This window comes from Callospermophilus lateralis, chromosome 6 (assembly GCF_048772815.1).
Source record: "Callospermophilus lateralis isolate mCalLat2 chromosome 6, mCalLat2.hap1, whole genome shotgun sequence".
In the NCBI taxonomy this organism is placed as follows: domain Eukaryota; kingdom Metazoa; phylum Chordata; class Mammalia; order Rodentia; family Sciuridae; genus Callospermophilus; species Callospermophilus lateralis.
In genome coordinates, this window is record NC_135310.1 from 95,765,211 (window position 1) to 95,782,324 (window position 17,114).

General features: G+C 35.3%; 1 protein-coding gene across 1 annotated transcript in view; it reads left to right on the forward strand.

The window, feature by feature from the left end:
• Eys (EGF-like photoreceptor maintenance factor) overlaps nt 1-17,114 on the forward strand; it is a 1,514,165-nt gene that overhangs the window by 1,209,073 nt on the left and 287,978 nt on the right. The window contains 1 exon segment of the mRNA XM_077109730.1: nt 8,772-8,936. Coding sequence (XP_076965845.1) covers nt 8,772-8,936 — 165 coding nt within the window.

The window sequence follows — 17,114 nt, forward strand, 5'->3', positions numbered from 1 at the left end:
AAATTGGTTTATGCCATAGGGGGAGACAAAGATGATGAATGAATGTTTAGTAATGGGGAGGATGAGATAGGTTTTGTGAACTCTCTCTTTTATCTAGTTCTTCATCTCACATTAGGTTCAATGTTCCTAATAACAGTAAAAGTCAGGGAAAATGGTCAAAGGAATCAGATGGAACATTTGATTGGGACTCTAGGGAAAAAAAATGCCCCACCACAAGAAAAAACTCTAGCAAATCTTAACATGGAGTTTCCTTCCATAAGACTAGACCCTAAGCTCCATGGAATTGATGGTTTTGTTTGTTCTGCTCATTATTGTATTCCTTAGCCAGTATCAGGCATGGAATAGTTGCTCAACTAATATTTGTTGTTCAAGACAGCCAAGTGTCATGAAAGGCGAGAAAGAGACCATTTTAATAAAAGGGAATATTTAGTGTTACAGAAACGCCTAAGCATATGAGCACTAATTAAAGATTTGCTAACAAGGCTTTAATAACCTTTGGGAATAAATATTTGTTGAATGAATGAAAACATAAGTGACTCTCAATAGTACAAGTTTACAAAGTAGAAACAGTGTGTAAAACCATATCTGTGGTAGAATCAACACATATGCAACATCCAAATAATTGCCAAGTTATATGTTAAGGACCATATTTATTGAAAACTCAAGTTCATCTCTTTGTAATCTTAAATATTTTCCTCTGCCATAATGCTATCCAAATTTTTCATCCAAATTTTCTTCAGAGTAGAGCTAGCCATATTGCATTTTAACTTGATTGGCATATGGTTTTTCTACTTATAATTACATTAAAAAGTGGTGCATGTGCAGTCCAGCTTCTGCCAAACATTCTGCTCCATCTGGTGAAATTTCAATTGTGCCATGGACTTTTCTGGACAGACAAGAGCAAACTCGCCTCCTTACCTCATATTTCTCAAATGTCTTCTTAGAACTCATTTATTTAGAACTCATTTCATTTGTACTCATTTAAGTCAATTTACCTCCCTCACCCAAAATAACTAGCTCACTATATGGTCGATTTGATTCAAATTTTAAACCAATGATTGTAATATAAGACAGAAAACAACAAATAGACTAGAAGAGTTGTAGATACAATGCTAAAGGAAGTTCCAATCTGGGGATTTATTCAAGTCTTCAATTAAGAGAGAATATCTATACCTAGGACTTAAAGGACATTTCAGACAGAATAGTGTGAATGAACAAGCAGAACAAGAGAAGAAAGTGGGGTTCAACCATAAGAAGAAGTGTGGTTCAACCACACCAGTAGATGTATAATGTGTGGAAGCACTGAAAATAAAACCATGGAAGACTTGGATTACTTGATAATTATCTTGCACCACTGAAGGTTTTGACCAAAGGTCTTAGATGATTACAACTAGATAAAATTGATGTGACTGCAATGACAGCTCATAGAAACAATGGGAAGAGAGACTGGGTGGGAAGAAGCTGGTATACTTCCTGAGTTGAAATGTAATGATAACTCAAATAAGAATAGTGGTAGCAGAAGGAAAGTTGCAAGATTTGATCTAAGGAAGAGGTGTCAGGAACCAGCAACTAGATATGTGGATAATGATGCTGAGTTTCTAAACTTGGACTAGTAAGCACTGTGAGTAAGAAACTGGAGGAGGAGCAGTTTTTAGAAAAGACAGAGATTAACTGACCCAGGACACTGCCTTGGGAAATATGTGCATTATGGCAAGGCTGAAAAACTGGTTTGCAAAAGAGTTATTGGGCAGGCAAGAAGACAGCCAAGTGTCATGAAAGGTGAGAAAGAAAATATTTTAATAAAAGGGAATGTTTAGTATTATAGAAACTCCTAAGCATATGAGCACTAATTAAAAATTTGCTAATGAGGCTTTAATAATCTTTGGGGGAAAATCATACAATAAAATGCAGAACATTTTAAGAAATGTAAAGGAAAATGTAGGTAGGAAAATTTCCAGGAGTTTAAAATTGTGTGTAGAAGGCTAAGAAATAGTAAAATGTGTGTTACTATATAACCTAGAATTTGTTTAAATAGATGGATTAAATTATTGTATCTGACTCTCAAAATTAACTTCACAACTTGTAGACATAAACAGAGTGCTAAAAAGTAAACTTTATTTCACACATCAGAAAATTATGCTGCAAATAAAATATCATATTTAAAAACAAAATTTAACTGGGATATATCGTTGCTATCAAAAGGGTCAGTATTCAGAAAGGAGAGAGGACATTTAGAGACATGATTTTGTGGAAAACAATTTTGTAGAGAGCTAACTTTTGAACATCTCTCCTGACACTCTTCCACAGACCACATGTGACAGTGTGTCTGGGGTAGCTACAACTGTACCACTTGGAAAATGAGATCCTATACTGATGGGGAATATGTTTTTACCTGAGAAGTTAAAGCTGTGTGTGTGTGTGTGTGTGTGTGTGTGTGTGTGTGTGTGTGAGAGAGAGAGAGAGAGAGAGAGAGAGGATAGAGAGAGAGAGGAAGAGAGGGAGAGAAAATAAGAATTAGAGACTGTTTGAGAATTAAATATGGCTGTACAATTCGTGTCTGTATACATGTACTTTGGATAATAATGTCCATCACATTCTACTATCATTTTTAACCCAATACTCCCTCACCCCCTCCCTTCCCTTCCTACCCCTCTGCCTCATCTAGAGTTGGCATGAATATACTTTGTATACAACCGAGGATATGAAACATTGTGCTCTATATGTGTAATAAGAATTGTAATGCATTCCACTGTCATATATAAATAAACAAAAATTAGTAAAACAAAATAAATAAATAAATAAATATTGATGTACATACAAGGAGGGCAGAGAATGGCAGGGAATGTAGAAATTTTTATCACAGGCTAGAATACCCCTCAGGAAATGAGATTGAAGTAGAGACATTTTATATTCTGCCCAAATGATTCTTCTAATAATGGGCCAAGATGGCTTTAAACCCTCCTGGAGGTTTGACCAAATTTAAACAGGCTTCTTCCTGACTCCAGACTCCTGACCAACCTTCCCCTTCTTAGAGGTTGTATTTAGGAAACTTTCAATTGTAAAATGCTTTCTCTGTGCCCCCTTTGATATGCAAATCAAAAAACTCTAGTCAGTTTTCCAAACCAGAAATATCTTTCTGAGGACCTGGGGGGGGGGCATCACTTTGAAATGTAAGCTTTAAAAAGAAAGCATCCTAAATTTCAACTTTCGTGGGGGTTAGTCCTGAGCCTAAGTTCAGGGACCCCATGCTCCAAGTTGAACTACAAAGTCCACTAGCAAACACACATGACCTGTGTTCCTCCTCTTGCTCCAGCCATTAAAAATTCTTTCACCCTTTATTTCAAATTCATCTCAGACCTCTCTCTCTCCTTTTGAAACTGCCTTGGAAAAAAAAAAAAAACAGTCATCCTTGACTATTTAAGGTGTGGTTTAGTCAGCTTTTCTGCTGCTGTGACTAATGGATCAGACCAGAACAATTTTAAAGTAGGAAAAGTTTATTTGAAGGCTCACGGTTTCAGAGGTCTTAGTCCATAGAAGGCCAGCTCCATTCCTCAGGGCTGGAGGTGAGGCTAAACATCATGGGGAGAGAGTATGGCAGAAAGAAGTGACTCACATCAGGGTGATCTGGAAAGCAGAGGAAGAGACTCCACTCACTGGATACAAATATATACACCAAAACCACGCCTCCAAAGACCCACCTCCTCCAGCCACACCCTACCTCTTCAATTACCACTCAGTTAATCCCAATCAGAGGATTAATTTACTGACTGGGTTGATTCTCACAATCCTATCATTTCTCCTCTGAACCTCCCCACATTGTCTCACTTGTAAGCTTTTGGGGGACACCTCACATCCAAACGATAACAAGGTGTGAGCGCAACTTTTTCACTAACACAGGCAAGGAATTGTCAACAGCAATTATGTACATAACCTTAAAAAAAAATCAGATCAAGACCAAAGTAGAAATGCCCAACCAAAAGCAGAATCCTACAACTATAGGTCCTAGGAGCTGTACTTGCTAACTGCACAGCTTCTGAAGATTATACACATATGCTCTTGAATCATAAGCCTGTCAGATTCAATACAACTGAAAAGATAAGGCAACCGGTTACATTTAAATTAAAAAAAAAAAAAAAAGTTTAAGTATATTCCATGCAATGTTTGGGACAAATATATTACAAAAAAATTATTTACTGTTTATCTGAAATTCAAATTTAATTGAGCATCCTGTATATTATCTGGCCCCCTCCATTAAGTAAGCAATTAGTTTGAAACACCTGCCATTCCTAGAGCGCAAAGACGCTATTTACAAGGGTATCAACTGCTAGCAGTAACAGCTGTCCTTTACTGTGTACTTCACCCCTCTTCACTTTACCTCTCTGTCTCAGCATGCTGAACTAGAAGGGTTAGCAATGTCAGCTAGCCTGAAGGTGAGGGGTAAGGATAAAAAAAAAAAAAAAAGAACAGAAACCAGCTTTCTCCTGTCCTCCAGGCAGACAGCTGGTGTCAGGTCACCTACATGCCTTGGCTGGTGGAGGAGGATGGCAAAAGTCATATCTCTGAAGGAAAATTTAAGTGATAATACATTTCTTAGTCTGGGTTAGTTTCTGATTTGCTGTATGACTTAAAGAGAAGGTAGAACTTGGAGGGAATGCCAAATTTTCATCCAGTGGCAGAAAAATGTTCCCCCATTTTTTTTTTTTTTTTTAATTAATTTTTATTGTAGGTTGTTCAAAACATTACATAGTTTTTGATATATCATAATTCACACTTTGATTCAAGTGGGATATGAACTCCCATTTTTACCCCATATACAGATTGCAGAATCACATCAGTTGCACATTGATTTACATATTGCCATTCTGGAGTCTGTTGTATTCTGCTGCCTTTCCCATCCTCCGCTATCCCCCCTCCCCCCTCCCCTCCCCTCTTCTCTCTCTACCCCCTCTACTGTAATTCATTTCTCCCCCTTATATTTTCCCTCCTTTCCCCTCACTTCCTCTTGTATGTAATTTTGTATACCCCTGAGGGTCTCCTTCCATTTACATGCAATTTCCCTTCTCTCTCCCTTTCCCTCCCACCTCTCATCCCTGTTTAATGTTAATCTTCTTCTCATGCTCTTCTTCCCTACTCTGTTCTTAGTAACTCTTCTTATATCAAAGAAGACATTTGGCATTTGTTTTTAAGGGATTGGCTAGCTTCACTTAGCATAATCTGCTCTAATGCCATCCATTTCCCTCCAAATTCTATGATTTTGTCATTTCTTAATGCAGAGTAATACTCCATTGTGTATAAATGCCACATTTTTTTTATCCATTCGTCTATTGAAGGGCATCTAGGTTGGTTCCACAGTCTTGCTATTGTGAATTGTGCTGCTATGAACATGGATGTAGCAGTGTCCCTATAGTGTGCTCTTTTTAGGTCTTTAGGGAATAGACCGAGTAGTGGAATAGCTGGATCAAATGGTGGTTCCATTCCGAGCTTTCCAAGAAATCTCCATACTGCTTTCCAAATTGGCCTCACCAATTTGCAGTCCCACCAGCAATGTACAAGAGTACCCTTTTCTCCACATCCTCGCCAGCACTTGTTGCTGTTTGACTTCCTAATGGCTGCCAATCTTACTGGAGTGAGATGGTATCTTAGGGTGGTTTTGATTTGCATTTCTCTGACTGCTAGAGATGGTGAGCATTTTTTCATATACTTGTTGATTGATTGTATGTCCTCCTCTGAGAAATTTCTGTTCAGGTCCTTGGCCCATTTGTTGATTGGGTTATTCGTTATCTCATTGTCTAATTTTTTTAGTTCTTTGTATATTCTGGATATTAGGGCTCTGTCTGAAGTGTGAGGAGTAAAGATTTGTTCCCAGGACGTAGGCTCCCTATTCACCTCTCTTATTGTTTCTTTTGCTGAGAAAAAACTTTTTAGTTTTAGTAAGTCCCATTTGTTGATTCTAGTTATTAACTGTTGTGCTATGGGTGTCCTATTGAGGAATTTGGAGCCCGACCCCACAGTATGTAGATCATAGCCAAGTTTTTCTTCTATCAGACGCCATGTCTCTGATTTGATATCAAGTTCCTTGATCCACTTTGAGTTAACTTTTGTGCATGGCGAGAGAAAGGGATTCAGTTTCATTTTGTTGCATATGGATTTCCAGTTTTCCCAACACCATTTGTTGAAGATGCTATCCTTCTTCCATTTCATGCTTTTAGCCCCTTTATCAAATATAAGATAGTTGTAGTTTTGTGGATTGGTTTCTGTGTCCTCTATTCTGTACCATTGGTCCACCTGCCTGTTTTGGTACCAGTACCATGCTGTTTTTGTTACTATTGCTCTGTAGTATAGTTTGAAGTCTGGTATAGCTATGCCGCCTGATTCACATTTCCTGCTTAGAATTGTTTTTGCTATTCTGGGTCTTTTATTTTTCCATATGAATTTCATGATTGCTTTCTCTATTTCTACAAGAAATGCCGTTGGGATTTTGATTGGCATTGCATTAAACCTATAGAGAACTTTTGGTAATATCGCCATTTTGATGATGTTACTTCTACCTATCCATGAACAGGGTATATTTTTCCATCTTCTAAGATCTTCTTCTATTTCTCTCTTTAGGGTTCTGTAGTTTTCATTGTATAAGTCTTTCACCTCTTTTGTTAGGTTGATTCCCAAGTATTTTATTTTCTTTGAGGATATTGTGAATGGGGTGGTTGTCCTCATTTCCATTTCAGAGGATTTGTTGCTGATATACAGGAATGCCTTTGATTTATGCGTGTTGATCTTATAGCCTGCCACTTTGCTGAATTCATTTATTAGCTCTAATAGTTTCTTTGTAGACCCTTTTGGGTCTGCTAGGTATAGAATCATGTCATCTGCAAATAGTGATAATTTGAGTTCTTCTTTTCCTATTTTTATGCCTTTAATTTCTTTCGTCTGTCTAATTGCTCTGGCCAGTGATTCGAGAACTATGTTGAACAGAAGTGGTGAGAGAGGGCATCCCTGTCTTGTTCCAGATTTTAGAGGGAACGCCTTCAGTTTTTCTCCATTCAGAATGATGCTAGCCTGAGGCTTAGCATAGATTGCTTTTACAATGTTGAGGTATGTTCCTGTTATCCCTAGTTTTTCTAGAGTTTTGAACATAAAGGGATGCTGTACTTTGTCGAATGCTTTTTCTGCATCTATCGAGATGACCATATGGTTCTTATTTTTAAGCCTGTTGATGTGGTGAATAACATTTATTGATTTCCGTATATTGAACCAACCTTGCATCCCAGGGATAAATCCTACCTGATCATGGTGCACAATTTTTTTGATATGTTTTTGTATCCGGTTCGCCAGAAGTTTATTGAGGATTTTTGCATCTAGGTTCATTAGAGATATTGGTCTGTAGTTTTCTTTCTTTGAAGTGTCTTTGTCTGGTTTAGGAATCAGGGTGATGTTGGCCTCATAGAATGAATTTGGAAGTTCTCCCTCTTTTTCTATTTCCTTAAATAGCTTGAAAAGTATTGGTGTTAATTCCTCTTTAAAGGTTTTGAAAAACTCTGCTGTATACCCATCCGGTCCTGGGCTTTTCTTAGTTGGTAGTCTTTTGATGGTATCTTCTATTTCCTCAATTGATATTGGTCTGTTTAGGTTGTCAATATCCTCCTGACTCAATCTGGGCAAATCATATGACTTAAGAAATTTATCAATGCCTTCACTATCTTCTATTTTATTGGAGTATAAGGATTCAAAATAATTTCTGATAATCTTCTGTATTTCTGTCTGGGGTAGCTACAACTGTACCACTTGGAAAATGAGATCCTATACTGATGGAGAATATGTTTTTACCTGAGAAGTTAAAGCTGTGTGTGTGTGTTCCCCCATTTTGAAAAAAATAACTAAAAATAAAATAGGGTAAAATATTGCATTTCCAAAATTTCCATGTATATTTGTTCAATGTACCAATTATATTTAGATATAATTGTAGATGAGTAACAATAAGTGTTTTTCAAATTTAATGTGCTTCAAGATTTTGTGAGATTATTTACTTAAAATATTAATAATTCTAGAAGAATACTTCTAAAGCAAATATTCCACATTATAGGAATACCAGTTATAAAACATCTAAGAATTATTGCGAAGCACTAAATATTAATGAATATTAACAGAATCTCTCTATATGGCAGTTTTATAATATTTGTGTTTCACAGATTTGTTCACTTTTTCTGAAATATGTCTGTATCAAATAAGATCATTGAATTTAATTGTATAACTTAATGTTTTGGCAAACACGTATACCATATATACATATTTTATGTAACTTTGGAGTTTTTGTTGACTTTAAAACTCACTCAGAAATATCAAATTCTTACACTGAATCTTCCTCTTGACTGGTAGTTAATTATTTGAGATAATAACTATAGAACTATAATATATCTATAGCTAAATTTCTTCCAAGTTGCACTTAATATTTAAATATCAGTGCTGGGGTTGTGGCTCAGTGGTAGAGCGCTTGTCTTGTATGCAAGAGACCCTGGGTTCCATCCTCAGCACCACATAAAAAATTAAATGAGTGAATACATGTATTTTTTAAAAAAAGAACACTCCTTTAAAAATAAATAAATAAATAAATCAGTGCTACCTTTTTGAATGAATGCTGACTATAATTACTAGGTTCTTATGTAAATAAGTAGCAATAGAATATTATCAAAACATCTATTATCTTGGTTTAAGATGACTTGAAAATAAATAATAATATTAACAGTATTTGGTTATTGTGCTCTCCTTATTTTCAGATGCAAGTTTATTTTTTCCATATTTCAATGGGAATTCCTATTTAGAACTGCCTTTTTTTACAACCCTGGATGAGTCAAAGTTTATCCCAGAGAAAGAACACAGCAGAATTGTCACCATCTACTTGACTATAAAAACAAATACTTTAAATGGAACTATTCTGTACAGTAAGTATTAAATGTTTGACCTCCCTATGTTTCTTGCTTCTTTCTCAGATGTTAACCTATTAAATCATTTACTTAAATATTATAGAAAAACTATTCCAACTTAATGCATGAAACATTATCAAAAAGAAATCTTAGTTCTTTGCTGTTTTTCACAAATGTCTTTAATTTATGAGTCATTCAATGGAACATGACTTAAAAACAGGTTCTGAACTGACAAGAAAGAATAGAGCAAGCATATGAATTTGATGGCATATGGCTAGAGCAGTAAAACATGAATGCTGCAAATGTTTCACAGCATATTTTTATGGTATAAATCACTAAATATCAATTGCATTCAATACTTAGTAACTTGGAAATAGGCAGAATCATTTGACAATTGGGAAAATTCGTATTACCCTTTTAGCAACATCTATTATCTTGGTTTAAGATGACTTGAAAATAAATAATAGTATTAACAGTATTTATTTATTGATATAGATTTGTATCCAGGGTTCTATGTATTGTTATGCAAGATGCTCACAATGATTGCTAAAACAAGAAGTTATGAGTGTCTTTCTTCTCTGAGTGAACATCATAAGCCTTATTAACCTGTAGTATTCAAAATATGATGATTGTTTTATCTCTTTTGAAATAAATGCAGGGTAGTTTTAACAATTTCCCATAGAGAAGGTGTAATTTCTCCCATACTTTAGTAGGTCATCCACTGCAGGACAATTATTCTTTCCCACATAATTTGCTCCTCTACTTTGAACTCTTTTGCAAAGTTGATTCATCATTCTGCTTTCTTAAGAAAATTTAGGCCTTTTTAATTATTGAACTATGAATAAAATGCCTAAAAGAAGGCTTTCAGAAAAAAATGGGCACATTTGTAAGTTTTGAACATTGAATTAAAACTGAGAATTTATATTATATTTTAGAAAGAAACTGACTTGTCATAACTAAGCCAGCATTATTCATTCCCCAGAAAGAGAAGCGCCTGCACTTAAATGATGGCTTTAGAATGTCTGATTTATTTATGTGAAAAGAGAGAAAGAAGAAGAAAAGAAACTAGGAAAAATTGTTTTTCTGTATGAAATCTAAATGCTGGTAGATGACCATGAAATTCAGAGGTAATAGTCCATTGCAGGAGCAGCAAAACAAAACAAGGAACAAAAGACAAAAAACACAATAATTTAAAGCCATAAGCAAAGTGATTTCCTGCCTTTCAGTTTTATAAGTTAGATAGAATTGGAAGGTGTTTCCTTGGGATAAATATGTTTTTTTTTTTACCAAGTAAAAATAGGTCATAGTTGAAGCAGCACCCAGCCTCTGGGAATTCTGCTCTGGGCCCCTCCATGATCCCAGCTCATGTCCATGCTGCCCACTCAATGGTCTCTGTCAGAAGGCCACAGAAACACATGCTAAGCATATTTGCCCTCTGTTCAAGTTGGTACCTTAATTTAAATCCAATGAAGCTCAAGCCAATATTACTACTAGAGTATTATTTTTGCCTCTTATCCATTGACAGAAAAACAATCTAACTAGAAATTATCCGTAATAACTGTGTCACTGTAATAATCATCAATTTCTGTACATGTCTAAAATAATTGTTGTAATTACAGCAGTGAATACAACAAAGCTATTTACTCAAAGGAGTTTCCTAGCCTGTGAATGGAGAAAATATTTTTGTCTGTAATGCACACTTTTTCTTCATTGGTGAGGGGGCAATTTAATCCTGCACTGTGGGGAATGTCCTAGCAGAACATTTCCTAGAGCTGCCGCTTTCTCTTCTCTTGGAATTTGTTAGCTTCATAAAACAACATATGAACACAGAGATTTTTGTGACTCATTTAGATACCCGTAGTTTAAAAGGTGTCTCATCATTTGACATAAGGGCCAATTTTCTTTCTTTTAAAATCAGTATATTATGTGCAGGAACAATTAAAAGTAGTGAGGAAATTAAAACAGATGTTTCACTTTAGATTTGGGGGTTTGATTTTTGTTTTGGTTGTTTTGTTTTTTCATTTTTTTTTCTGTTTGTTTTACCTTCTCCCACCCCCACCCCCAGGATTTCAGTTCAACCCAATTTCATGTCACAAGCATTTATTGAACATTTGTATTTTATGTCATCAAATATTTAAGGAAAAAGGAGAATTACCAGCCTGATAAGCCAATGTCAACTTTGAATTGTATTCCTAGTTCAAAACTGAACATTTATCTTGTTTCAGTTTGTCTCACCAACTAATTGATGTTGAAAAGGAACAAAAGGAAGATAAAACTTGAATCCTTATGGAGTTATAGTAAAAATCCTCAGAAAGATGGTTTGAAAAAGAACCCTCTGTGGGAGAGCGACAGCTCTGAGAGCAGCAGTCAAGATGAAAAGAAGGCTTTTTCATTCTGCCACTGAACCAATTCAGAATTCTGGAACCCAGTCAAAGGAGCTACTAATAGGTCATGGGAGAAGGGATGAGACCACACAAAATTTTTTAGGTGCACTTTCAGAAAATGAGCTCTATTCGGCAAGCAGTATCAATCAGGAGGTTTCGTCATGGGATATGTTACTAAGCAGTTGGATCCATTCTATGCTGCTTCTTTGAAAAGACATAAGCATGCCCTGTGGAAGTATGTGATCTTTCAGAATCGGGAGCAGACATCTGACCAAGTCCCAGGAGGCAAATTACATGAGTAACTCCCGTGGGAGGGCAGGATTTAGAATTCATCTCTTTATTACCTACTATGTATACTTAAAGTTGAAGGCAAAAGAAGGACCTGTCTTTGATATTTATTCCAGGGAGGAATTGACACACAAGTGAGATTTGAATGGCCTCCTTTTTAAGGGGAGATTTTGAAAAGTGATTTCTGATACTGCTGGAGAAAACAAAAAGTCATAACACCTGCCTTTCACGATAAAGTGATTAGCAGAAGAATGCACAGTATCTTCGTTAGATACTTATTATGCTTTGTAATGATGTTATGGCAAGGCTAATGAAATCCCACAGCACTTTCTGACATTGTAGTGCAAAACATCTTCTTTTCTTATAGAAAAGAAAAAGATTGTTCTACTGTTTTAATCGATTTTACAGTGTGTACCTCATAATTCTTTGACTGACTTTGTCCCTCCCTTCTTAATAGCTCCCAATAGAGCTAACATCCGATGCACATAGGCGGGAGTGGGTTTGAAAGCATAGATAGATGAATTCATGCATCATTGTTCATAGGTGCTTAGAAACTGCCTTTCATTTTTTCATCTCTTTTTATGACAGAAACGTCAAGTTCAACAAATTTTTAGTGCCTGGAAGTGCATAACATTCTGTGAGAGATACAAAGTTGAATAAGAGATGGTCTGCATCTCTAGGTTGTCAACATTTAGTGGAGAGATACTATACACATAATTACAAGGAAAGTCAATGATGATAGGTCTTATAACTGAAGTATAAATTAAGAACTGAGGCAAAGTAGAAAGATTCATCACTCTCAGAGTCTGTGTTTAACATCTCTTCACTAAATAGGGGACACTTTCTCATCTGGAACTATGGAAGAGCTCTCTCTTCCACCCGATCAGCTCAGCACCTCAACCAATACCTTGCATAGAGTAAAGGGCTTGACTGGAGTAGTACTTTAAGTTCCATTTGTGATTTATTCAACCTTGATGGATGTGAAAACTAAGTATGTATTGAATCTTTGGGAAATTGTTCCATTGGACATTGTAATACATTCTTACTCCGACCAATATAAATAAGCAATACAGAATTCACTGGTTTAGTCAAAAGTCAACTTGAATCAAATATATATTTTTTCCTATATCTACTCAAACAATCAGGAACAGAAATAGGTTTGGTAATATTTTTTTTGTAACAAAAAGTAAGTATTTTTGCAGTTGGGATAGTCCTCCCTATCCCAAGTGTTGAACTTTTGCCACTGTAGCATGAAAGCCATCATAGATAATATATAAATGATTAAGTGTAATTGGATTACCATTAAAATTTATTTACAAAACCAGACAGTGGCAGAGTTTGTTCCATAGGTCATAGTTTTTCAACCCTGGACCTAAAAGGATATGATTCATCAAACTTCTCTGGAAATAGAATAATTTAATTCTACTCCTGATTGAAATGAATCAAATAAATGCCAATGCAAGATACAGCTCTGCCTCTGATATAACCACCAGGGAAGTGAACAAACCAGCTTGATTCTGGTGGAAGGAGGTGAGGGACAAAAACAAATAAATAAGCAACAGCAATAACAAAGAACAGATGATCCCAGTGGAGGACTGAAATCCTGCTATGCCTATTAAGAGAATAGTATAATCTAGCAATTAAGAAAATTACTCAAGAATTGGACTACCCAACTCTTATAAATTGCTGGTGGGACTGCAAATTGGTGTGGCCAATTTGGAAAGCAATATGGAGATTCCTGGGAAAGCTGGGAATGGAACCACCATTTGACCCAGCTATTGCCCTTCTCGGTCTATTCCCTGAAGACCTCAAAAGAGCGTACTACAGGGATACTGCCACATCGATGTTCATAGCAGCACAATTCACAATAGCTAGACTGTGGAACCAACCCAGATGCCCTTCAATGGATGAATGGATTAAAAAAAATGTGGCATTTATACACAATGGAGTATTACTCTGCACTAAAAAGTGACAAAATCATGGAATTTGCAGAGAAATGGATGGCATTAGAGCAGATTATGCTAAGTGAAGCTAGCCAATCCCTAAAAAACAAATGCCAAATGTCTAATTTGATATAATGAGAGCAACCAAGAACAGAGCAGGGAGGAAGAGCAGGAGGAAAAGATTAACATTAAACAGAGACATGAGGTGGGAGGGAAAGGGAAAGAAAAGGGAAATTGCATGGAAATGGAAGGAGACCCTCATTGTTATACAAAATTACATATAAGAGGTTGTGAGGGGAATGGAAAAAAATCAAGGACAGAAATGAATTACAGTAGATGGGGTAGAGAGAGAAGATGGGAGGGGAGGGGAGGGGAATAGTAGAGGATAGGAAAAGTAGCAGAATACAACAGTTACTAATATGGCATTATGTAAAAACGTGGAGGTGTAACCGATGTGATTCTGCAATCTGTATTTGGGGTAAAAATGGGAGTTCATAACCCACTTGAATCTAATGTATGAAATATGATATGTCAAGAGCTTTGTAATGTTTTGAACAACCAATAAAAAAAGGAAAAAAATAAAAATAAATTAAAAATAAATAAAAAAATTTAATAGTAAAAAAAAAGAAAGAAGAATTGGACTACCCAGCTCTTTGATCAAGTTCCCTGTGTCTCCATGTCTTCAAAGAGGAATAATGATAATACATACCTAAGACATAAAAAGCCATTGTAATGATTGAAAGAATTAACTACTTAACCTGCTTTAAAAAGTACCTGGTACACAGCAAACATGAAGTATGTGCTAGATACCTTGCTTGTTCAGATAATGCTTCACCTCAACTCCTAAAAACTTTGCTAAGGAAAAAGCATAAGGAATTAGGGGCCTAGGATAAAAAAACTTTTGACTGAGAGGTACCCATAATTATATCTAATGGACAGCCATAGTCACTCTTGGAAGCAATAGACTATTAAAAACATCCTGTAATTAGATGTGATAGACAGTTTCAATTTTGAGTTTTCATTTTTAACATTTCATCCAAATAAAGAGAATTCATTTCCTTTAAGAGCCTTGTATTACTGATTATTTTACTGGTTAAATGCAATTAACAGGCTAGAAAAAAATAAAATAGGCTTTTAATAAGTTTAAGACAATGGTCCAGAAGTTAGTCTCCAATCACATGTAATAAACATGTGTCCAAAAGCTAATTAAACATGTCAGCCTGCTGCCATGATCCTTCAGTTTCCCCAGATCTTCTCTGCCTGCCATATTTACCCTACTGATCAGCTCACTGTGACACCAGTTATTGCCTGGATCACCATTGTGACTCGAAGATGCCTTCAAACCATGAGCTGTGGCTATAGTTGCTACTGGGATTCCCACTGCTGCATACAAACCCTAAACTTTAGGGTGAGCCAAGAAAGAACGAATCTATTATTTGCACTCATCATTATGAATTCTTTAGGAATGATACTAAATTTTATTTTAATTCAAACTTAAATTTATTTTAATTCAAATCTATTTATATATAAATTTTAGACTCAAACTTATTAGGATCATCTTTCTAAAAGGCTATGCAACTAGCAACTGGAGTTTATTGTTTTGAGAGAAATAATTACTATTTCTTGTTCTATACAGCATTTTTGTGATTAAATTACAGACATGGTAGTTTTATTAAGAAATGTAAAATTTGAGAATTATTGATTTTATAATGTTTCAAAATACTATATGAATAAAATTCAGAAAAAAATCATACATAAATTATTTATTTAAAAAATACTACAGAATCTAAGAGTGTGAAGAACTATTTCCATAAAAGGATAGGTTCACACTTTTACTCTAATGGATTATCAAGTATCTTTTAGTGAAACAGCGGAATGGCTTTCTTTAAGGGGCTTCATAATGAGCTGTTCTAGAGCTTTCAAGTCCCATCCAAAGGTAGCACAAATGGGAACATCATGGAGAAAGAGACCTGCTTTTAAGATTTGCCAGATGCAGTCCTATAGTGCATAACAATGTTTCAGTCAACGTCAAACTGCATCTATAACTCAGATCCCACAAGATTATACTAGAACTGAAAAATAGTGACATTGTAGCCATCATAACATCATGGTGCAATACATTATTCACATTTGTGGTGATGCTGATGTAAAAAGCCTTCTGTACTGCCAGTCATTTAAAGTATAGCACATACTGCTAGGTATACTATGGACAGATATAATAATTGATAATGATAATAGTAGTGTTAGTAGTTCATACATTACTACACTGTACTCTTTGTTATTTTAAAATGTACTCCTATTTATTCTGACAAGTTTACTGTAAAACAGTATTTCCTGTTAGGCCAGCAGCAATCTCACATATTTCCTGTGAACCTCTCTGTCTTTTGTTTCTATCTGCATTTCTGAGAAATGTATTTTTAGGTGATTACAACATTGCATGAATATCTTAGAGAGTACTTACAAACCAAGATAGAATTGGCCTAGAATGGCTCTTGATGCAATAAGTAATTTTCATTATAATTATGTTTGAAATTATGTCTTCAATACTATTTGTGAAAAACAGAGTTTCTCTTGAATATTTATGTATAGCATTTCTCTAATTACAGATTCTAGGCTTACATAATACAAAGTCAATTGACTTGAGGGTGAAAAATCTGATCAATCAAATGATATGGCCTATATTCCCTGAAGTGATTAATTTGATGTTGAATCATGTAAATATATCAGTACCCTCAAGTCCTCCACTTTCCCATTTAGCATCACATGTTATCTGAAAAACACTCTGAACACCTTTAAAAGTACTATTATGTAAAGTAAGAAATTGCTTATTAATAGAATAAGTCAATACAATGAGTCAAAAACTGTTAATATATAGCAAGACTATTGAGAGAACTAACCTTGCTTATTTCCATTTTCATTCCCATTACCTTTATAAAAACAGCCTTATTTTCTACTGTCAAGGCAAATATGGTTTATAATGGAATTTGATATACTTGGATAAAACTATTGATCCCTATCATTGATTTTAATGGCTGAGCATCTTTTAAAAATAACTCATTCCTGCATGATACTACATACATATTGCTGAATGTGTACAATTAGTCTTTAAAATTCAATTTTGAAAGTTTTGAAAAACAAACCTTGTGCATATGGCACAACAGCTTGACCTAAATGTTCAGCTCTGTTCTACCCTACTCTGTAGCATATTTTTAAGTCTTATCTCAAAAATAGGAGGCTGAAATGGCAATGTAAAGCAATTTATAAAAAAAAATATTATGTTATAAAAATCTTGTGAGTAAAAGTGGTGGAATGGAGCAGGATAATAGACTGCCCCTCAGTTCATGACACCCTTCCCACTCTCAGAAGGGTACAAATGGAGAATAAGTCAACATTTCGGGGAAGAACGACCTGATGTCATCCTATGATAAGACCTTTTATGGAGCCAAGGAAAGAAAACACAAGAGTCTGGTGTAGTTTCCTGTTTCTAAATGTGCTTTGGTTGCCCCCACCCAGCCCCAGTAAAAAGAAGAATCAAAATTAACACTGGAAATTCTTAATCAAAGAATTTCTTTCTCAAATTT